Source organism: Poecilia reticulata, linkage group LG18 (assembly GCF_000633615.1).
Source record: "Poecilia reticulata strain Guanapo linkage group LG18, Guppy_female_1.0+MT, whole genome shotgun sequence".
NCBI lineage: Eukaryota > Metazoa > Chordata > Actinopteri > Cyprinodontiformes > Poeciliidae > Poecilia > Poecilia reticulata.
Genome location: NC_024348.1, coordinates 15,997,858 through 16,016,902, shown reverse-complemented (window position 1 = coordinate 16,016,902; position 19,045 = coordinate 15,997,858). Strand labels below are relative to the sequence as shown.

The following is a 19,045-nucleotide window of genomic DNA, read 5'->3' as shown; positions in this document are numbered from 1 at the left end:
AATTTTGGCTTTAAGATGTAATCTTTTTCATTTCTTTTGTTTTTGTTTTAAAACAGTTAAATATTTGACTTTTAGCTTTATTTTTTTAAACTTGAAGTATTAAACTTAAAAACTAATTATCTTCATATATATTTCTTTAGTGTAAAATATTTTTCTTTATTTTTTAGGGCTTTGAGCTTTTCAGTTTTTATTTGAGTTTAAATAGTAAAACTTATATTATTTTGTATTTATTTACTGATGTGAGCCAACAACAAGTGAGCCACTGATTGTTGGAGGCTTTGTCACAACAGAGAACAAGGTTTAGTTGAATTGATTTGGTCAATATTGATTTTATTGGATTCACCGTTTTAAATATTATCACAGCTTGTCACTGATTATTTTCTGACCACATGTTTTTTTTTACTCTGTGAAAGTAAGAGTCGTCCATGAAGCAGAGAAAATGTGAACAGTTCACCGCTGTATACACAATAAAAAGTTATTTATTTAATTAAAATGATATTAACACATTTGTGATGTTCAGGTTAAAAAGCAGCCGAGTTGCTTCAAACTCAATAAAGATCAGCTCATGCCCCCTTGTGGTAGCAACAGGTTATCACACGTAAATTGAGACTCACGGTGCTAGGGTCATTCAAATGTTTTCCAATGCCTGCAGTTTATTTTTATGGTTGTAATTTTTTTTATTTTTTTTTACAAACTAATGAGATGTGTTTTTCTCTAATTAACTTAAAATATTTACTTTAAAAATCAGCTTTCACTAGCAAATAATTTGTCACTGGTGAAATGGGCAGTTGTAAGCATTTCAAGACCTCGGATATTCGAGGACTTTAGCTGAATGGTTGTGGTTCATCATCTGTACGTGTCCACCTGCTGGTCAGCCTGACACTTGACCTTTTGTGACTTGCCCTCCTTGTATAGCGTGTCAGTGACTCAAGTCAGCAGTTTTCCCCATCATTTTTCTAGACGGAGCATTTTTGTACTAAAACAATTGATCTTATTCAATATTCTAAATCTTGGACTTTTTTTTTTTTATTAGTTGTGAGTCATCAAAATGAGCAGAAGTAAAACATCAGTGTGTGCAATGAATCTAAATGAGTATCACTACTTGAATTAATGTTTTTGATGATATCCTAATTTCTTTACTGCAGTGACTGCAAAGAAACAAATGAGCGAAACTGTTTCAGTCGAAAGTTTAATTACCAAAAACAAAAAGTTGTTTACAGTTAGGAAAAGGAACAAGCATCAAAGACCGTCGAGTCGCTCCATCATTCCAGCTCAAACCAAATCACTGCCTACAACTTGAAATAGTAATGGACAGAAATCACCTGAGATAAGTTTGCATACAAACTAAAGTGACACACCTGCTGGTCTTTTACTTCTCTGGCAGAAATATTAACAAATAAATCAACTTAAGGCATTTGGTAATATTGTGTAAATACAAAAAAAAAAAAAAACGAATATACTGGCTGCATCATACAGGACAGGATAATATCTGGAATAGCATGAAGATACAGTACTGAAAGCTCTTTCTACGTACATTTAATGGATCTATACACTGAAAGTAAGCTGACGCTTTGGCTAAATTTGATTTTGCATTTATTGAATAAGTTTTTTTTAATTTGGTTTAAAATTTACCTTCTATAAAAATGTGCAACTCATGACAGAAACAAATTCAAAATCTTTTTGATGTCTTCCAGCCACCCAGTCTTTTGTCTCACTAGATGTTTTCCCTTTCAGCAGCAGCAGCTCAAGGACTTGAGGCAAGAAGAGAGAAGAAATGTCTTTTCTCCTCCTGCCCTCGTTTGCTGCCGAGCGACAGCTGCGTTCGCTTCGCCAAGAGCTCAGAACAGCAAAACAAAGCTCTTTCTGCGTCGCTGCAGGTCGTGCGGATGGAAGCTCAGCCATAAATGGACAAAGAATGCGCCTTTCGGAGGAGGCATGTGAGAATCGAACGCTTTGAGTCACTCCTGGCGTAAAAGCAGGACAGAATTTCAGCTCCTGCAGCCAGACGCTTGTTTCGCTGTCGTCGTCCTTACGTTTTTGAATTTTTCATCTGGTTACTGTAAAGCACTTTCCAGTCAGATGGTAAAGTAAACATGATAAACATCTAAAAGCCATTTTAAATATTGAGTATTTATTGTTTGAAAAATAACAACTTAAATACTTCTTCTTGGAAGATTAACACAAAATGTCTACACAAATAACCCTTTTTGTCTTTTCCAGAAAATAATTTACAAAGTAATGAGATTAGACTGGTTGGTGTATTGCTGAGGTCAAAGTGGGTTTTAGATCCTCATTTACTGCAAGCTCTTAACGACAAGATGTTATTTTGCAGATCAAACCGTCCCAGAGGCAGCTTTGGGCTCTGGGCTTCTTGAAGGCTGTCTGCAGTCACGTTATCTCTTGGAAATGCGTTACGGATCATCTGAAATGTTCTGAGGCCAGGTGTGTCAGCTTAGGTGAGCAGCTGCCTGATTTCCCGGTGAACGTAGCACAGGAAGTCCATGTAGGAGGCGCCGCCGTGCAGGCCTTTGTCCTCCACCAGGAGCTGACGGAACAACATCTCCGGTTTGTCTCTCTGCCTCACGATCTGCAGCTGAGCAGGATGAGAGAAATGTTACAGGTTTGCTCTTTGTAAAGGAGCTGGAAACTTCATGATGATGTAAGGACTCCAGGTAACACCAGGAGAAACTGTTACACCTTTCTCACTTCCTCTTATTGGGTTTTTATGTGGTAGAGTATTGCGTGATTAATTCTACATTACATTACATTTTTTGTCCAATATTCTAGAAACTGTGTAGTTTATTTTTTTACTTTACATCTACATGTTTCTCATAAATACTGGCGCCATACACCCGCCTTACAAATGAGCTCAAATTCTGAACTTTCACCTTTTGTCACATTACAATCACAAAAATTCTATCTATAACACAATGGTAGATGATTGTAAAGTAGAAGAAAAAGAAAATGTATGATTTAACTTCTTCTAAAAACATCTGAAAATCTGTGTGCGTTTGTATTTATCCCCAAAAATTAGGTCAGTGCAACTTGTTGTCTAAGTAGTAATTAGAGTCCACCTGTAGGTAATGTAAACACAAAGTTATGCAGACATTTGAAGAAGGGTTTGGTTATAAAATAATATATGCTTTGAATAGTTATGTTGCAAAGAACGGGCAGAAATTTAATTCTCTTAAAGCTCTGAGGTTCATTTCAAGTTAAAAGTGTTTCTATAAAGTATCTTGGGGTGAATACATGTTATTAGCATGTACTGTGAGAAAACATGGAAACCACAAATTATTTTCCTTCCACTTTTCATGTATGATCTCTTCTAGTGGGTTTTATCATGTCCAATCCTAATAATTGTTGCTTTATCATTTAAAAGTGTATCTTTAACTCTTTATTTCCTCCTTTGATAGCAGCTTGTTATTGTTTTAGTTGTTACCTTCATAGAGTTTGGCCTTTTCTCCAGCAGCTCACTGATGATGGCTCGGACCTTCTTTGACAGCGGGTTGTCCAGCTCTGGCAGTGTGAACTAAGCACACAAAGAAGGTTAAAGTTTAAAGCACAGGTTTGTAATATTGATTCTAGTAACGATTACAAGAAAAGAAGAAGTGGCATTTGTGATTCTAGGCCACATTAACACACCTAGTCGTTCTAATTCCCATTAAATTCATCTGGAGACTAAAGGGACAAAGCGTTGCATCCGGTGCGTAATGAATTGATTTCTCACCATGTGTTCTTGCTGCAAATGGGCGAGCGAGGGCACGTTGAAGAGGCTCTGGATCAGATCCGGCGGGCTCGCTTGGCCCAGCCACAGGAAGATGGAGTGCCCGTTCTCCAGCAGAAACAGGCCGGAGTCTGAGAGGCGTTCCTCAGAGCAGCGGACCGGAGCAGGCACCGCCTCGCCGCTAACGTCCACGTCGTGCTGGGAGACAGGAAGCACGGTTTCGCTGACGTTTTGATCAAAGAAACCGCTGACCATGCACGGTTTGTCTGCTTGCACCTACCAGCGGGATGAGGCGAGGGTAGAGCTGCAGCTGGCTGTCCTCCACCCCCATAGCCATGACAGACAGCCGCTGGTGGGCCCTGTCGTCTGTGGAGAGCTCAGTGCTGCCCACTAGTGGAGCCGTTTTCATCAGGCTGTTCATGTAGACTGGGAACACTTTCATGGAATCAGGCAGGATCAGCTGCATGCAGAAAAATACAGTTAAACAGGAGCTTTTGATGCTAAAACGAGAATCGCTCAATGTTTATTCCTTTGTTTCTCCGACCTGGCTTGCAGCTGATGGGCTGGCGCAGTTCTTCCTGTAGCAGGCCAACATGTGGGCCGTCTGGTTGACCAGGATGTCCCTCACGTTCTTCACAGGCTGGTTCAGTATGGCACGGTAAGCTGGAGGCAGTAAGGCTGAACTTTTAAACACTTACGCAGTTCTTTAAAAATGACCTTTAAGACATAACCTCAGTGTTCCTTCACATTTACTCCAACTTCAACGAAAAGAAGAACATTCTTGTCATCTAGGTAGAAACATTTACAGTAAATTAGCTCCAATCACCTTTCAAAAAAAAAAAAAAAAAAAAAGCTGACATAGCAGAAACTATAAGAAATAAAACTCATAAAGTTTAAAGAACGGTTTTGGAAACCTGTGTGTCACACACAACGAGATGTTCTGTTTGAGCCTCGTCTGCCTAAATGATATCCGATGCCCTGTCCTGGTTTTTGTGATTCAGACACAAATAGCTGTTTTCACATTCCTGACTGGTGAGCCAGCGTGTGCCTGTAACCAGCTTCTCCTTTGTGGGTTCAACTAAGATATTTAATCCTCTGAACCAGGGGACACTTTTTTTTTTCTACTTTAAGCGTTAAAACAGGAGCTGACCTGATTTGGCGAAAAAGTTGATGAGCGAGTCCGTCTCGCAGCACTTGTACAGCTCAGACAGCTGCGAGGTGCAGTTCAGGCTCAGGTTGTGGATGCGGAGGCGTCGCTGACCGCTGATGGTGGTGTACAGCAAAGCGCACTGGGAATTAAAGAACAATGAAATGTTCTCAACAGGATCCGTCGCCATGTTTATTAAGCGGATCTTGTTTCTGAGAGGCGGACCTGCATAAAAGCCCCCGACTCCTCGCTGAGAGTGTCGTCGTGCTTGAACTCCACGGTCACAGCCTTGTCGCAGTCCACAGCCGCCATCTCCACGTCCGTGGTGTTGTTCATGTAAATGGCCCCGAAGAAGTCTGTGGCCCTGAAGCCTGGAGGGTCACACACACGGCACTGTGCAAAACACCTGGTGGCCAACTTTAACAATAGGACTTAAAGGATTGCTTTTCTTTACCTGTACTGGTGCGGACTCTCATTACGGCATCGAATCCCAGGCTCTTCTGCAAATCCTTCCTCAGGTCTCTGAGGAAGTGCTCCCCATCGGTCGCCACCTGCCAGCAGATGGCACTATTGTCACTATTTGGTCTTGTTTGGCCAAACAGGCTGAGAAATTAGTAAAAGTAAATACATCCTAACATCTCGGAGGAATTTAGATTTCACTTTGTGACTTCATAAAACTCTGCATGAAGATTACGTTTATATTATCTTTAAAAGATTGGGTGCAAGAAATAGAAAACGCCATACTTTAATCATCTTTTAGGACTTTGTTAGATGCTTTGACACATATAAATCAAGGTGTAAATGTATTACGGTTTTTACAAATTAAATCTAGCTACTAAATAAAGTGCAGAACTTAAGCATCAGAATTAATGCACATCTTTTCAGTTGTTTATGAAAACAATCCTTATTGTTTATTTGTTGTGTAACTAACATTTGTTTTATAATCTTTTTGACATTTTACTTTTTGTCACAATCTAAAAACTGGACTCTTGTTTCCTACACAGTGAGTGAATAGCCGTCTGGAATAAAACTCTCCTGCTATTTGTAATACTTAGATACTCCACCAGAGGGCAGAAGACAAATAAAAGATCTTGACTTGCGAAAACAAGTACCAAATGTTTTATATGTGGCATTAGAGAATTCAGTTTTACTAACAAAAAGACTCCTGCTTATTGTCTTCATAAGTGGGTTACTTGAGTTATTTGTTCCTCTGAATTTTTGCAGGATAGTTTAGACATTTTTCTAGATCTGTTTAAATTGCAATGTTATTTATTTCATTAGTTTAGTGCACGTGTCGTCTCAAGGCACTTCAGAGAGCAAACTGATTACATTTATAAAAGAAATTTAAGCCCATATCAATCAAACTGAATGGGTTCCACTTTAATCAGAAGCATTTCACTGTGATTCTAGTGAGAATACAAAGCAGTCAAATGCTAGTTTTCCATCTCAGGGAGCACAGCTGTTTCCATTCAGCTCTTTACTTTGCAGCAATCCCTCCTCCTGTTTGAGCATAAGGTAACACTGACACAGCTCCACGTAATCATAAAAATGACTCAGGAAAGAACCATAAGAGTTGCAAATTGTGCTTCTGCAGTGTCTTGAGAGCTTGTTGCGCAACAAGACTGGAAGTATTTAGGCTGAGCTCGTTACCTGGAAGTTATTATACTTGTAGACGGAGCCTCCGGTGTGTGAAGGCACGTCGGCCATGGAGGCCAAGTCGAGGTACTGGCTGGGGAAGAGGAAGAGATCAACGCAGCATCCTTGTGCCACGCAGTCTTTAGACAGCTGCTCATACACTCCCTTCTGAGGCTGGAAAAGGGTCTATTGTACAAACAAGGCCATCAGTGTTGGGTAAGACATCGTCCACTCTTAATGAGCTGGCTCTAAACCGACATTTAAAGAAAGTTCATCTAAAAAAGGAGCTCACTTTCTCCTTGTCGGTGTTGACCAGCTTTTTGTCGTCTCTGTTCTTCAGTTTCCCCGGAGCCTCAGCGGTGGGCATGGACGAGTGGAAGATGAAGAGCTTCCCGCTGCACTCTGCTGCCTGGAAGGACGACAACAGATCACACGCAAATCTGACTGGGTTGGCACAATTTGGCTTGTGTAGCAACAAAAATCTGTGCAAAAAAAATTCAGAAGTGGAGCAAACTGATATGTAAATAGTCTAGTTCTGCAATATTGTGTTATATCTACTGCTTCCAGTTAACCATAAACCCTGATCTTGCATCAGAGAAACAAGCCGTCTGCTTTAACTGAACACAAACAATAGATTGAGAAAATAAACTGCTGCTTGCCTAAGTGGACTCCAGTCTGTAGTCCCATGAATCGGAAACAATGATCACTTCAAACACTGGTTTCAGTGTTTGTGTGTGATTTTAGTTGTTATTGTCCTGTGGTTTCATATTTTGAATTGATATTTTTTTATTTGTATGCTGGTTTGTCTGATTTTACTTTGTGCAACCATGGACTGCTAATGGATTTTGAATGAACTGCATGCAGTGCTATTCAGATGTACAGGAAGATTGACTGGGAGAAAGCTCTAAGTACTAAACTTTTCCATAAGTCATGGAGGGGACCTTTAAAGAGAAAAGAGCACATATTTCTACTTCCAGAAAACAGAATCCTTCGGCCTGTGAGAACCCAACACACAAACGGAAACATCGTTAAGTGCTCATATAAACTCAAAGCAGCGCACGACGACATGATGACAGGAAGTGCTGCCGTTGTCCCCCTACACGCCTACATGTCACGCTGTTGCTAACCTTAAACGCCTCCACTCCAGCCTGGATGACGGGAGCGAAGACCGTCTCGCTCTCGTTGGTGTCTGCAAACATGTCGGGGATCTGATCCAAAAGGCTGAAGAGAGGAGAGATTAAAAGCTGGTCAAAGCCAACAGCTGCCAGCCCTGCTGACTGAATGGGGGCCGTCAGCGGAGACATTTGCTCGCTTCCAACTTGCAGTCCACGGACACTCATTTGTTGAGATATGTTGTGGTATGTGTCTTACTTGTAGATGACGGCCCTGGAGTCCTGGTAATTCACGAGAAAGCCGTCGAGCAGCGGGACGAACATTTCGGCTGTGTCTGACACCACCATCATCTGCGGCTGGGCCAGAGCGCTCTTCACGTTGTAGAAGTGAAGCACCTTGTTATAAGTAACAAAGCCCACTTTTATTGCTGAGGCCTCTGCTCCGTCCTCCCTGGAATCAGCCAAAAAAAAATATATATATATATATATATAGAAGACTTTAAGGAGGGCATCAGGTTCCCTTCAGGGTGGCCTCAACTAGAATCAAGCCAGGCGCAGTGAACAGAGGAGAGGAAATATTCTATTAGTTAAGGAAACAAATAACTGGATTAGTTCTGGGGGAAAGTAAATTATTTTCTCTCATGAAGACACACATTTGTTAACCTGGAAATCTTGGATATAGCAAACCTACAGTTCCGATCCGAATATTAATATGCAAGGTTTAATGATTTGTTCTTTGTTCTAGGGTGCAGTGTCACAAGAACTGGTCTCTGATCCACACAGGGTAAAAATGCAAATATAAACAGACGCACCAAAAATGGGTAACTCTTATAAACTGGAACATCTGTGTCTTCTCCACAGTGAAATGAATGTTACAACACCACTGAGAGGGGAACCCCTGGCCCAAAACCTTCATACTCGACTGAGCTCTGGAAGAACCAGCTCAACGCCATCTTGAAAAAAAGCTCAGCGGTGAAAGGAGACAAACAATTAGTTGCTTGGCATCACTGAAGGCAAGTTCTAACTATTGCTAATTGATTTTCTTTTTTTTCCAGAACTTCCTGTAATCATTTTATTTGTGTGTATTTCTGATGCTCCTATAGTGAGAGATTAATTACAGTAGAGCTACATGAGCTCTGCCAAGACTGTCAATAGAATAACAAACATCCTTCTACAAATATACTAGATAGAAGCTTGTTGATGGTGGTTTCTCTGCAGCATGCTGAAAGATATTTAGCAAAACATTTGAGCTTTACTCAAACTTGTATTTGTATTTCTGACCCTGTAAACTAAGAAAACCCATCATAAATTCAGAGTTGTACCTTGAATTGTTATTTTTAAACTTCATTACACTTTTGTGATGCCATTTTGCGACCGTTTTGTGGCATCACAAAACGGTCAAAGCTAAAATAAAATGCCTACGAGACTATGAAATCATCTGGAGCTGGACTGTGAATTACGAAAGAGGGTTCTTACTAAATCTGATTTTGAAAACCTCTGAACAAAGATGGTTGAGCTGCATGAGGCAAAACGGACAAAGAAGAAGAAGATGAACAGTTTAGACAAGAACCTGGCTTATCTTTGGGCTTCACTGCATTGTTTCATTTAACAAGAAGACCTTCCAAGTCAAGTATAAACATCCCTGTATGACTGGAACACGATCCCTGAGGGGTTTGTTTGGTGATGTTTGGCTTCTTCTGAGGGCTATATTTGTGATTCATGGACTCATGAATAAAGAACCTCTTCATCTCACCATTGGCGTTAGGTCAGTCTACAGGTATTCTGTGAGTCTGCAGATATTCCACAAACACCCACTGATATTTACCACAACACAGAAGACAATCACACTTTGCCAACACTGCAAGTGCCAAATGCTATTTCCATATAGTTCTATTTCACTTATCCACATTCGTATTCCCTTTAAAGGAAAAGCACGACTCATTAACGGCTCTGACGTGTCCTCACTCTACATAATTTGGTTTGCTTTTTAATGTAACTTTTTAATGAATGCCATATTAATTCGGCACACATTTGGCAGGACAGGTGGCCAACATAAAGCAAGTCGAACTGAACTGACAGATTTTTATTCACAGTATGTTTTTGGCATCATCTGAGCTATAAAGTCATGACAGCAAAAAGAACAGATATTGTTGCTGGCACTAAAGGAGCATGTAAGGAGTAACCTGGAGAAGAGCAAGCTGTTCTCAAAGATAAATCAAAATGTCAGCAAAATGTGGCTGAAGCTCAAGGAGTTCTGTTTTTATCATTTCACTGATAGCAAAACTATGAAACCTTCACTTGACTAAAAGAACAAACTGTTTTTGCTGATTTTTTTTTATCTCCCCCAATTAGTCAGATGTTGGATGCGAATTGTAGCACCGATTTACTCGGCTGGGAATAAACAAACTAGTTTTTAGTAATATTGCTTGTACCTGGGCAGCTTCTCCAGCAGAGTCTTGAGCTCATCGCATACCAGTTTGACCAGTCCGCTTTTGATGTTGGTGTAGGACACATCAATCATGAAGATATAGGCAGGAGGATTGGGAGGCTTGTTGTTCTGTGAGGGGAAAAAACGCATTTGTGTTGATCAATATTTTATTCTCTCAAGGTGGACAACTAGTGATATAAAAGTGATTTCCTCTTGCGCACACAGTAACAATTTCTTAAGCTGACACTTAAAGGGAGGTGGTAACAAAACAGCTTCCATGACAGTTCTCCATTATGCCGTTTAACTAATGGAGTTAAACAGATCGGTGTAAGCCCCGCTCCTCCACTTGCGATTTTGACAAATACAATTATTTGATGCTGCTGGAACAGGAATCATGAAATAAATACAATTMATTAATTATCTGCATCACTTATTCTAGGGTTGCATTTTAATGATTTTATGACATGTGCAATAACTTAAGCACTTAATTAAACTTTATTTAAGTGTACATTTAGTTATTAAAGATGCATTTATTTAATTTTGTCTGTTTTGGTCCTCTATATTTTACCAATCCAATGACTTCTGAAGGCAAATGATTAGTAAAAAAAAGTGGGTTTTATTTAGCAATCTCAAAGGAAGGGGGCTGAATATATATGGATGTCAGAATTGTCAGACTTTTATTTGCAAAAAATATATAAAAAATCCATGTCCACATTGTTTTAGTTCTGTAAAACACGAGAGTTGTACTTGTGTTTGAAAGGTTTCACTCTGATTGCTTTGTCTCATTTGTTGTAAGCAGAATAAAAATAGATCAGTGGAGTAACTAAGTTGAAACCTCTCATGTTGTTTACATTAGCAACTGTCCTCGTTTGGGACACAGATAATTTACATCACCGTCTCCCCATTGTCCTCTGTTTTCAGTGTGCTCAAGACTTTTGTCCAACCATATGTCCTTGCCAGACTAATTCGTACAATGAGTAACAGTCTCTGGAAAATCTTGCATACAGTATTGATGCTCTGATGGTCGGATCCAACTGTGGTGTTTATAATCAGTGCCATAAACAGGAACAGAGCTGATAAATGTAGTTATTTGTCTGTATTAATCAAATCATTTTAAGTCAGCATTGTGTAAACAGGATAACCACAGCCAGATCTTGTAGTTTACCTTGCAATAATCAAGCGTGGCAACAAACTCATAGGATCCCAGGGAAAGCTCAGGCCTCTCGTAGAAGTCCACCCTACGGCCCATGTGGTCCAGGTGTTGAAAGTAGAAGACCGGCACTTGACGAGAATGCAAAGAATGACACTTAATGTAACATTCTCTCATATATTATTTCACTCCTTATTACATTAAAAGAATTTAACACAGTCTCATTTTCTTCGTGCCATACCTTCATTGACACAGTTGCAGAAACTGCACTGATAGCGACGACCGCCGTCGATGAACTGCATGTAGGGGCACATGTAGGCCTTACATCGATTGCAGCGTATTGGGCCCGTCTCACCATGGTTCACAACATACAGAGGAGTCTGAACAACAGAAGAAACCTGTTAAAAGATGTCCTACAAGGTTGCCATATATTAAAGTTTTCGGTTGTAATGTAAAAAAAAGTTCAAAGGGCACGGATTCTTTTGCGAGGCACTCTGACAACTTCCTATCTACTGAAGAGTTTTCCAATGATTCTTTTATGCATGAGAAACTAAACGTTGCTTTAAGTTATGTTAAGAAAATAGTTTACTATTAGAACAGCAATATTTGAAAGAATTTAGTATTCTACAGGTGTTTTCTAGGTTCACATTTTAAAACCAGTTACACAAAGTAACTCTTATGCCCGATAAGATGATTTTTGAGCTATGTCCAAATGCAATGTGCTCAATAAGTGAGGAGAAAATATCACCTTTAAGACTTTTTGTCTAAACCACATTTGTTTTTTATTTGGCCCTGCAGATCTAACACTAAGTGCTAGGTCTAAAAGCCAGATGAGGAGAGCTAACATTTCCTAAAAAGGCCATGTGGCATCTGGGACAGAGAGAGTGGAGATGGAAAGTATCTAAGTGAGTATTCTTCTTCCAATAATCATCTAAAGGAGGTTATTCAAAGGACAAATTAAGACCTTCAAACAATGACAATTTCTTTGAAAAAAAAAATTCAGGCATATGGTAATAAGTTTGTTCACTAATTGAATAAAACCAACTGTAAATGCCACTACTAAGCAGATGGCTATAAAACAGCTTTCCTGAACTCTGCATAATTTAGAGTTCATGCTGCATTACAAAAGAAAAAGTCAATTTCTTCTGCAGACAGACAAAACAGTACAACAAAAGAACCATCCGAGTGTTGAGTAAATGCTCAACTAACATCAAAACACTGCTGTTTAAGTGAATCGTAACCTTATCTTCCTTCTCTGTGTGATGGTCAGAGTAAAAGTGAAGCTCACCTCATTTTTGGGCAACTTGGCAAATGGTTTAATGATGGAAGCGAGAGGCACTTGGCACTGTTTGGCCAGCTCAGCGGTGCAGGGCAGTGAGTATGTCGTGCAGCGTATAAATCTTGGACTGGCATTCCCTGAAGTCAACAAAGCAACATTTCAATATCGTTGGACACATCATAATGAGAAACACTTTTGTTCTAATTGTAGCTAATTTATTTATCACTATCAAAGTAATGTTGCAACTTAACCAGACATTGTAAATGTATTAAAAATGATATTTCATAACATAATAAAATGCATCTTAAATTGAACACTGCTGTTGCTCTAAAAAGGAAAAAGAAGACATTTATTTCTGGTAGTTATGATACTTAAAACTAAGAACAAATGTTCATATTGAACATATTCCTATTGTTTGACCTGCATTAAATGAAAGTTTTTAAGATTACTGCTTTGAGGATCACTCTCAACCGAAGCTCAGACACATCAACCAGAAATAACGAGCCTATTATATTGGGTATGCTGGATAATGTGGGATATGCTTCATATTCATATAATCCAGCCAGTAGATTAAATGGGGATGCAAACGAACCAATCACAGGCGTTTGTCTTCTGTGACGTCAAAAAGCCTCATCATTGAATCAGTTATGTACAAATAAAACACAAATCAATACCAGTTGTCTGAATAGTAATTTAGGATCGTTTCAGATCGAAAATATTGGTACCTTGATCCTGAACTGTGAAGTCAGTGGTGACAAGAGGTGGGACCTGTCCTCTGCTGTTTGTGCTAAAGACCTGTCCTCCCAGCCTTGCTTTGTCATCCTCAATAACCTGGGTCTAAAAGCAGAAAGGTTGGAGTAAAAAAAGTTTACTTGATAATCCTTCAGAATTTGAGAGTAGAACAAACACACATATGGAATTAAAGAGAGGTTGTTTATGGTTTTGCCAACAAAACAAACATTTGGGTCAGAATGAACAACTACAGCAGAAAAGATTGTAATACAGCAGGTATAGTTTATGCACACTCACTGTGCTCGGTATAGAGTCAGGATCCAGTTTCTTCTGAGGGGGACCAGCAAGTCCACCTTGAGATCCAGGAAAGCCCCCTGGCGTGCCTGGCTGGGGTCCAGACATGAGTCCCCCCAACTGACCTGCAAGTTTAAGAAATGCGTCATAATCAGAATAATGAATCGAAGACAAAGAATTAAGGTTATACTCAAAACATTTGCCTTTGATTAATATTTTAATTTTCCTTATGGCTTATGAAGACTTGGAATGAGTCCAGTGTTGCCGATCCTGCTTAAGATTCTCTGAAGACAAAATTCATAGTGGTATACACGCATCATGGATAAGCTTCCACCTCTGCTACCAGACTCCTGAATGCAGAACCACGGACAAAGATTTGCTACCTCCAGGAGGCCATAGTAGGAACTTCTTGCTCCATCTAACTGTAGAACTATGCAGACGAATATACAGCTTTTTTTAATAGGAAGATTTTACGTGTTGTTGTATGTTTTTAAAATCTTTATCTGCATGTTAACATTTTAACAAATCAAAATGAGGTTTTTCTTTCACCGGTGTACTTTATACTTCGGAGCCAGTGGTGTAAAGCGATTAGAGGATCTAAGTGTAGAAAGACTGTATGTTCTGTCCTATAAAGGGTTTGATTCTTAGTTAGTTCTGACATTATAGTGAATAAATATAAAATTAATATAATGCATGTGAAAAATATATAATTTAATACAACAAAAAACCCTGCTGTGAAAGCCATTGCAAGCTATTTACCTGATTGCTGTGGGTAACCTGACGGAGCAGCCGGTCCTGTACCATGTTGCTGGAAAGCTCCTTGGCCTGAAGGTGGAGGTCCAGGAAAAGACCTGTTCATGCCTGCCATTGGCGGCCCAGTCATTGACTGTCCTCCCATTGGTGGCCCAGCCATCAACTGTCCTCCCATTGGTGGCCCTGTCATTGACTGTCCTCCCATTGGCGGCCCAGCCATCGACTGTCCTCCCATTGGCAGCCCAGCCATTGACTGTCCTCCCATTGGCGGCCCAGCCATCGACTGTCCTCCCATTGGCGGCCCAGCCATCGACTGTCCTCCCATTGGCGCCCCAGCCATCGACTGTCCTCCCATTGGTTGTACTGATGGCGGCATATTTGTAAGGGGTGACTGTGGCGGAGACATCTGATTCTGAGAAGCCATGTGTGGTGCTGGGGCTGAATGCATCTGTGGCTGACCCATTGCTGGAGCTGGTGTCTGGAAATGTTGCTGGGCAACAGAGCTTGTTGGAGGAGGGGGGTGACTCTGCATGGCACCTGGGGCTATGAGGACAAGGCAAAACGTTAAGAAATGTCAGGTGTTAAAGGTAACGTAAAACTCTGAAGCATCAGTAAACAACAACTTTACCATAGCTACCCAGGTTCATAGCACTCATCTGATTAGCAAGCTGCTGCGTTGGAGGGGCAGGCGATGCCATGCTGTTGTACACAGAGTGTGAAGGCTGACCATAGGGAGGAGAGGAAGCTGATGGAGAGGCATACCTGTAGATTGTTGGAACAGATTATTTAATTAAAACTGATTCAGTGGATTCTACTAATGACAGAATACCTCTTACCTAAGGTATTCTGTCCGTAGTAGTATTAAGGTAATATTTAGAAAGTATGTGTGCTCATGACCTTTTATGGTGTAAGGTCAATGTTTTATACCTTAGTCAAATGTTATGATTTCACAGAATTTCCCTTTCTATCCAGCTGCTATTCCGAGGAATTTACCTTTGGGGATGAGCACCGTTCTGCTGCACACTTGGATTGTACTGACTGGATACAGGAGGCGGTGGCATTCCTGCAGGTGAGGTAGGTGGTGACTTCATCATACCTGCAATGAATAACAGATAGTCTTCTATTGCTATGTATTACATAAATACATGTCGTCAAGCTTGGAGGAAGCAACACTTAGATGGTTTTGGTGTGTGAATTGGAGGTATGTTGATGTATTGGACAAGAGATGTTAAATATGATGAGGAAAAAAGGAAGACGACAGAGAAGTTTCATGGATGTAGAGAGATGTGACAGAGGAAAATAACAGGACTATGTCTGAAAAATTATTAAAACACAATGCAAAGTGAAATTATTTCATGGAATGACTCTTTAAACAAAGTTTGAAAGTATTAGGTAATAGAGAAGTTTATGACCAGCTCTGACACTTTTTCCTGTGGCTGAGAAGCAGATGCTTTCCACCTAGAAGTTTGTAAACTCAGGACATTTGTTGAGTAAGCAGCTGCTAACTTACTTAATGGTTTATAAAAACATAAACAAAATTAACAGGGAGAAATACAAGGATGCCTATTCGAGTGGGTTGAGATATTGCTGCGGTAGTTTAGACTAGAATATTGCAAACGTCTAATCCAGTGTAAATCCATGCATGAATCGCTGGCTGTGTTGAGATTTGAGATTAACATGCACCCTGGCTGACTGAGAAAAATGTAGACAGAGCTAAACAAGACCACTCATAGCTGACATTAGAAGCTGTCCTATGTGATCAGATCTCTGTTACCCACTTTGCATGCAAATCAGTGCTGAGCAACATCACTTGGTGAGTTGTCAGCAGAGAAATAAACAGGACATCGACACGTCTGCTGATGTTTTCAGTCAGTGTCTTTTCACAGCTAGAGTGAGATGAAGATGAAGTCGCCAAAAGGGAGAAACTAAAAGAAGACGTACAAACATGAAGTGCTTTGCAAAAGTATTCATAACCATCCAGCTTCAGCGCTGATGCAGTGTTAGTTTTGCGTCACTGATAACATTTCAAAGGTAGGCCAAAAGCTTTTTGTAGTAGCATTTAAATTGGGAAATTGTCAGAATAATTATGTACATAACAGCTGGTTGCAGCAGTGATTTAATGGAGCAGGAAAACTTGCACGCAGTGGGGGGAAAAAAATGAAATACTTAAATAAAATATTGATAACAAGCTGGATTGAGCAGATAAACAGCATCTCATTTAGCATATTTTTGTAAATGTGATTGTACCTGCTGGTGGAGCATTAAATCCCTGAGGTGGTCCTCCATAATGTCCATAGAGGGGCTGGGCAGGGGGAGCTCCAAATCCACCTTGGTACCCCCCTATTCCCGGCTGGGCCTGGGAGTATGGGGGTGCAGCTACGTAACCCTGTTGGCTCATTCTGATGGGACGGCTGTCACTGTCTGCTCATACCAACCTGTAAAACATAACGTTTATAAAATACACAAATTAGTTCTATGTGGTTGCTCATTTAATTTTGTATGTAGCGTAAACCGGACGTAAACAAGCAACGGGAGCCTCAGCTGAGATTTGACCTCATTCTGTTATCAACAACGTGTGGCAGACCTTTGACTTTGCTTCCTGATAGATAAAGCAGCATTGCTTCAGTTTAAATTTTCTTCTAAGAACACCACACCGTAAAACGCAGTAAGTTTAACTAAAGCCAACTCAAACAATTAAAGTGTATACTTTAATGCTTATTCAGAACTGACTGCCACTGCTTAATTTAAACATACTTTTATTAGCCTAAAAAGAAGTTTATTTTTAGACAATTAAAATAAATAAAAAAGTAAATAAGAAAATAACATTTAAGGGGAGAAAACTTCCAGCTTACCGTAGATGTACCAGCTTGGTTCATTTAGGACAAATTTTTTTTTAATTTGATCCAAATTGAAAATATGTTTAAAAGCTTAAAAATTCCTTTCTAATCCTTTTTTAGATATATATAGAAGCTAATGACTTTGTTTGAAGCTGATCTTATTTCTTAAATTGGGGAATTATTGTTGACTTTCAATAACTTTTAGCCTACTTCGTGCTGTCAGGAAGGTTCGGCTTCATTGATTTCACAAGTATGGCAGTAATCAGGCATGGGTGTGCCTAGTGGATATAAACAACCATTTTACAGACCTGTACACGTTTTCCCAAGATTACAGAAGATAATCCTACATGGGGTTAAACTCCACTATGCAAAAAAGCTCAGCGTTCACTGCAAGTGGGAGGTCCAGATGATAAGACTGTGGAGTTAGCATAATTTTACATGGTATTGTTTTAACAATTGCCATATCTACTGCAATTTGAGATTGAAAAATGTAATTAATATTACTCTGGAAAAAAAAGTTATAGTGCCATAACTGGCTTATTAGAACACAACCAGCTGTAATCAATAAAAAACTATTGATCTTCTAATCAGATTATGGTGAGCTATAAGCAAATCAAGCAGAATTACAAACTATTTCAAATTAATTAATACAAAGAAAAAAAATAGTATGCAGGTAGACCTGCAGTTAATGAATGGAAGTGACTATGTTTTAAAGTGGGGAAAAATAACATGTGCTGTTGAGTTTTATTGTGCACAGGCTCGTTGCATAAATTACAACAAAAATACATCACAATATGTGTACGGGATCTTGGCATTTAAAAATCGTAACTGTATAAGTTTCAACTAAATCTACGTATTCATACAGTAAGCTTATGACCCTGCAGCTATAATTAACTTTTTAAAAACCAGCCACAGGGCACAGCTGGGTCATTAAGCAACAGCTGCGTATTAACAACTTCATCTAACGCTTTTAAACACAATTCGACCTATTTAACACATACATTGTGACAGTTTTGGTGGAGTTTGAGGTTCTATACTTGGGGAACTGCGCAACTTCCGAAAATTGCCACGTCAAAGTCCGTTATGATGGGTAAAAAAAGAAAGGAAAAAAAGGCGTTACAACTCTTCATTAATCAAAACACAATTTGCCGAGCATGTTTGCCATTTTGAAAATGGTATAGTACTTTAATAACATTGGATTTAATATACGTTTTATAAAAGCATGACATCACATTGTTACTACATATTAAGGCATCTTTGCGAGTAAGCGGAAAGCGCTACAAAGTTTCCAGCTGTGAGGCCACGCTTCACATTAAATGTTACCTGAGGAGGAAATATTATTCATTTGAGCTGTAATGGTGTCATCATTCCTGGTTTGTGTTATTTACCTGAACAGCGGGGCAGAGAGAGAGATCCTCTTCTTCTCTGAGAAAAGCGGAGTGCCACGTCAAACTCCACAGAGCACCGGGTCTCTCCGCTGCCGTGACGACGACAAATCAGCCATCTTTACGGGGCATGAAAGCTTTTCAAAATAAAAGCACCAATGACGAAGACACGCTCTCGCACCAGGGAATTAAAGTAAACTTGACGTCGTTTTCTCAACGAATCACACTGAACCTGTCTCAGATTAACATTTTACAGCAAAATAAAATTCATCTAGTGTCTTTAGATACGTAATTTTTTTCATAATCGGATAGTAATTTTTACTCTGAAGAGTTCGCAGTCTGACTTTCATTTTTGTGTGACGCAGTCGAACTAACTTTACAGACTGGGTTTTTAGTGTGCGCATGCGTGAAACTGAGGGAACCCATACACGTCAGCACAGTCAGCGTTTCATCACCTGAATATAGACAGCCTACATACCTTGTACTTAAACTAGTTTTCAGATTTATTATGCTAACATTTTTTTGTTTATAATATATTAAATCTTCTTAAAAACGTTCAAATTTTATAT

The 19,045-nt window shown here is 39.6% G+C and overlaps 1 protein-coding gene and 1 long non-coding RNA gene across 4 annotated transcripts; one reads left to right on the top strand and one right to left on the bottom strand.

The window, feature by feature from the left end:
- Nucleotides 1–1,172: 1,172 nt before the first annotated feature.
- On the bottom strand, nt 1,173–18,585 carry sec24d (SEC24 homolog D, COPII coat complex component). 2 transcript variants are annotated; one of them, XM_008435798.2, is made up of 24 exons: nt 18,480–18,585; nt 16,502–16,689; nt 15,248–15,350; nt 14,883–15,016; nt 14,573–14,797; nt 14,261–14,542; nt 13,505–13,626; nt 13,201–13,312; nt 12,485–12,612; nt 11,438–11,576; nt 11,212–11,327; nt 10,051–10,175; nt 7,878–8,069; nt 7,634–7,727; nt 6,799–6,915; nt 6,522–6,692; nt 5,326–5,422; nt 5,097–5,242; nt 4,875–5,013; nt 4,269–4,387; nt 4,005–4,184; nt 3,728–3,922; nt 3,440–3,529; nt 1,173–2,593 (listed from the first exon to the last, which is right to left on the bottom strand). In XM_008435798.2, exons 2-24 carry the CDS (start codon nt 16,650–16,652, stop codon nt 2,453–2,455), a joined length of 3,318 nt encoding a protein of 1,105 aa, XP_008434020.1. In that variant the 5' UTR covers nt 16,653–16,689; nt 18,480–18,585; the 3' UTR covers nt 1,173–2,452. The 2 variants fall into 2 exon arrangements, with proteins under 2 accessions (XP_008434020.1, XP_008434019.1); XM_008435797.2 differs by having other exon boundaries at nt 14,261–14,797.
- On the top strand, nt 6,632–9,949 carry LOC103480684 (uncharacterized). 2 transcript variants are annotated; one of them, XR_001777534.1, is made up of 3 exons: nt 6,632–6,722; nt 6,847–6,954; nt 8,480–9,949. It is a non-coding gene; the product is annotated as an uncharacterized LOC103480684 (long non-coding RNA). The 2 variants fall into 2 exon arrangements; XR_536143.1 differs by lacking the exon at nt 8,480–9,949 and having other exon boundaries at nt 6,847–7,167.
- Nucleotides 18,586–19,045: the final 460 nt, after the last annotated feature.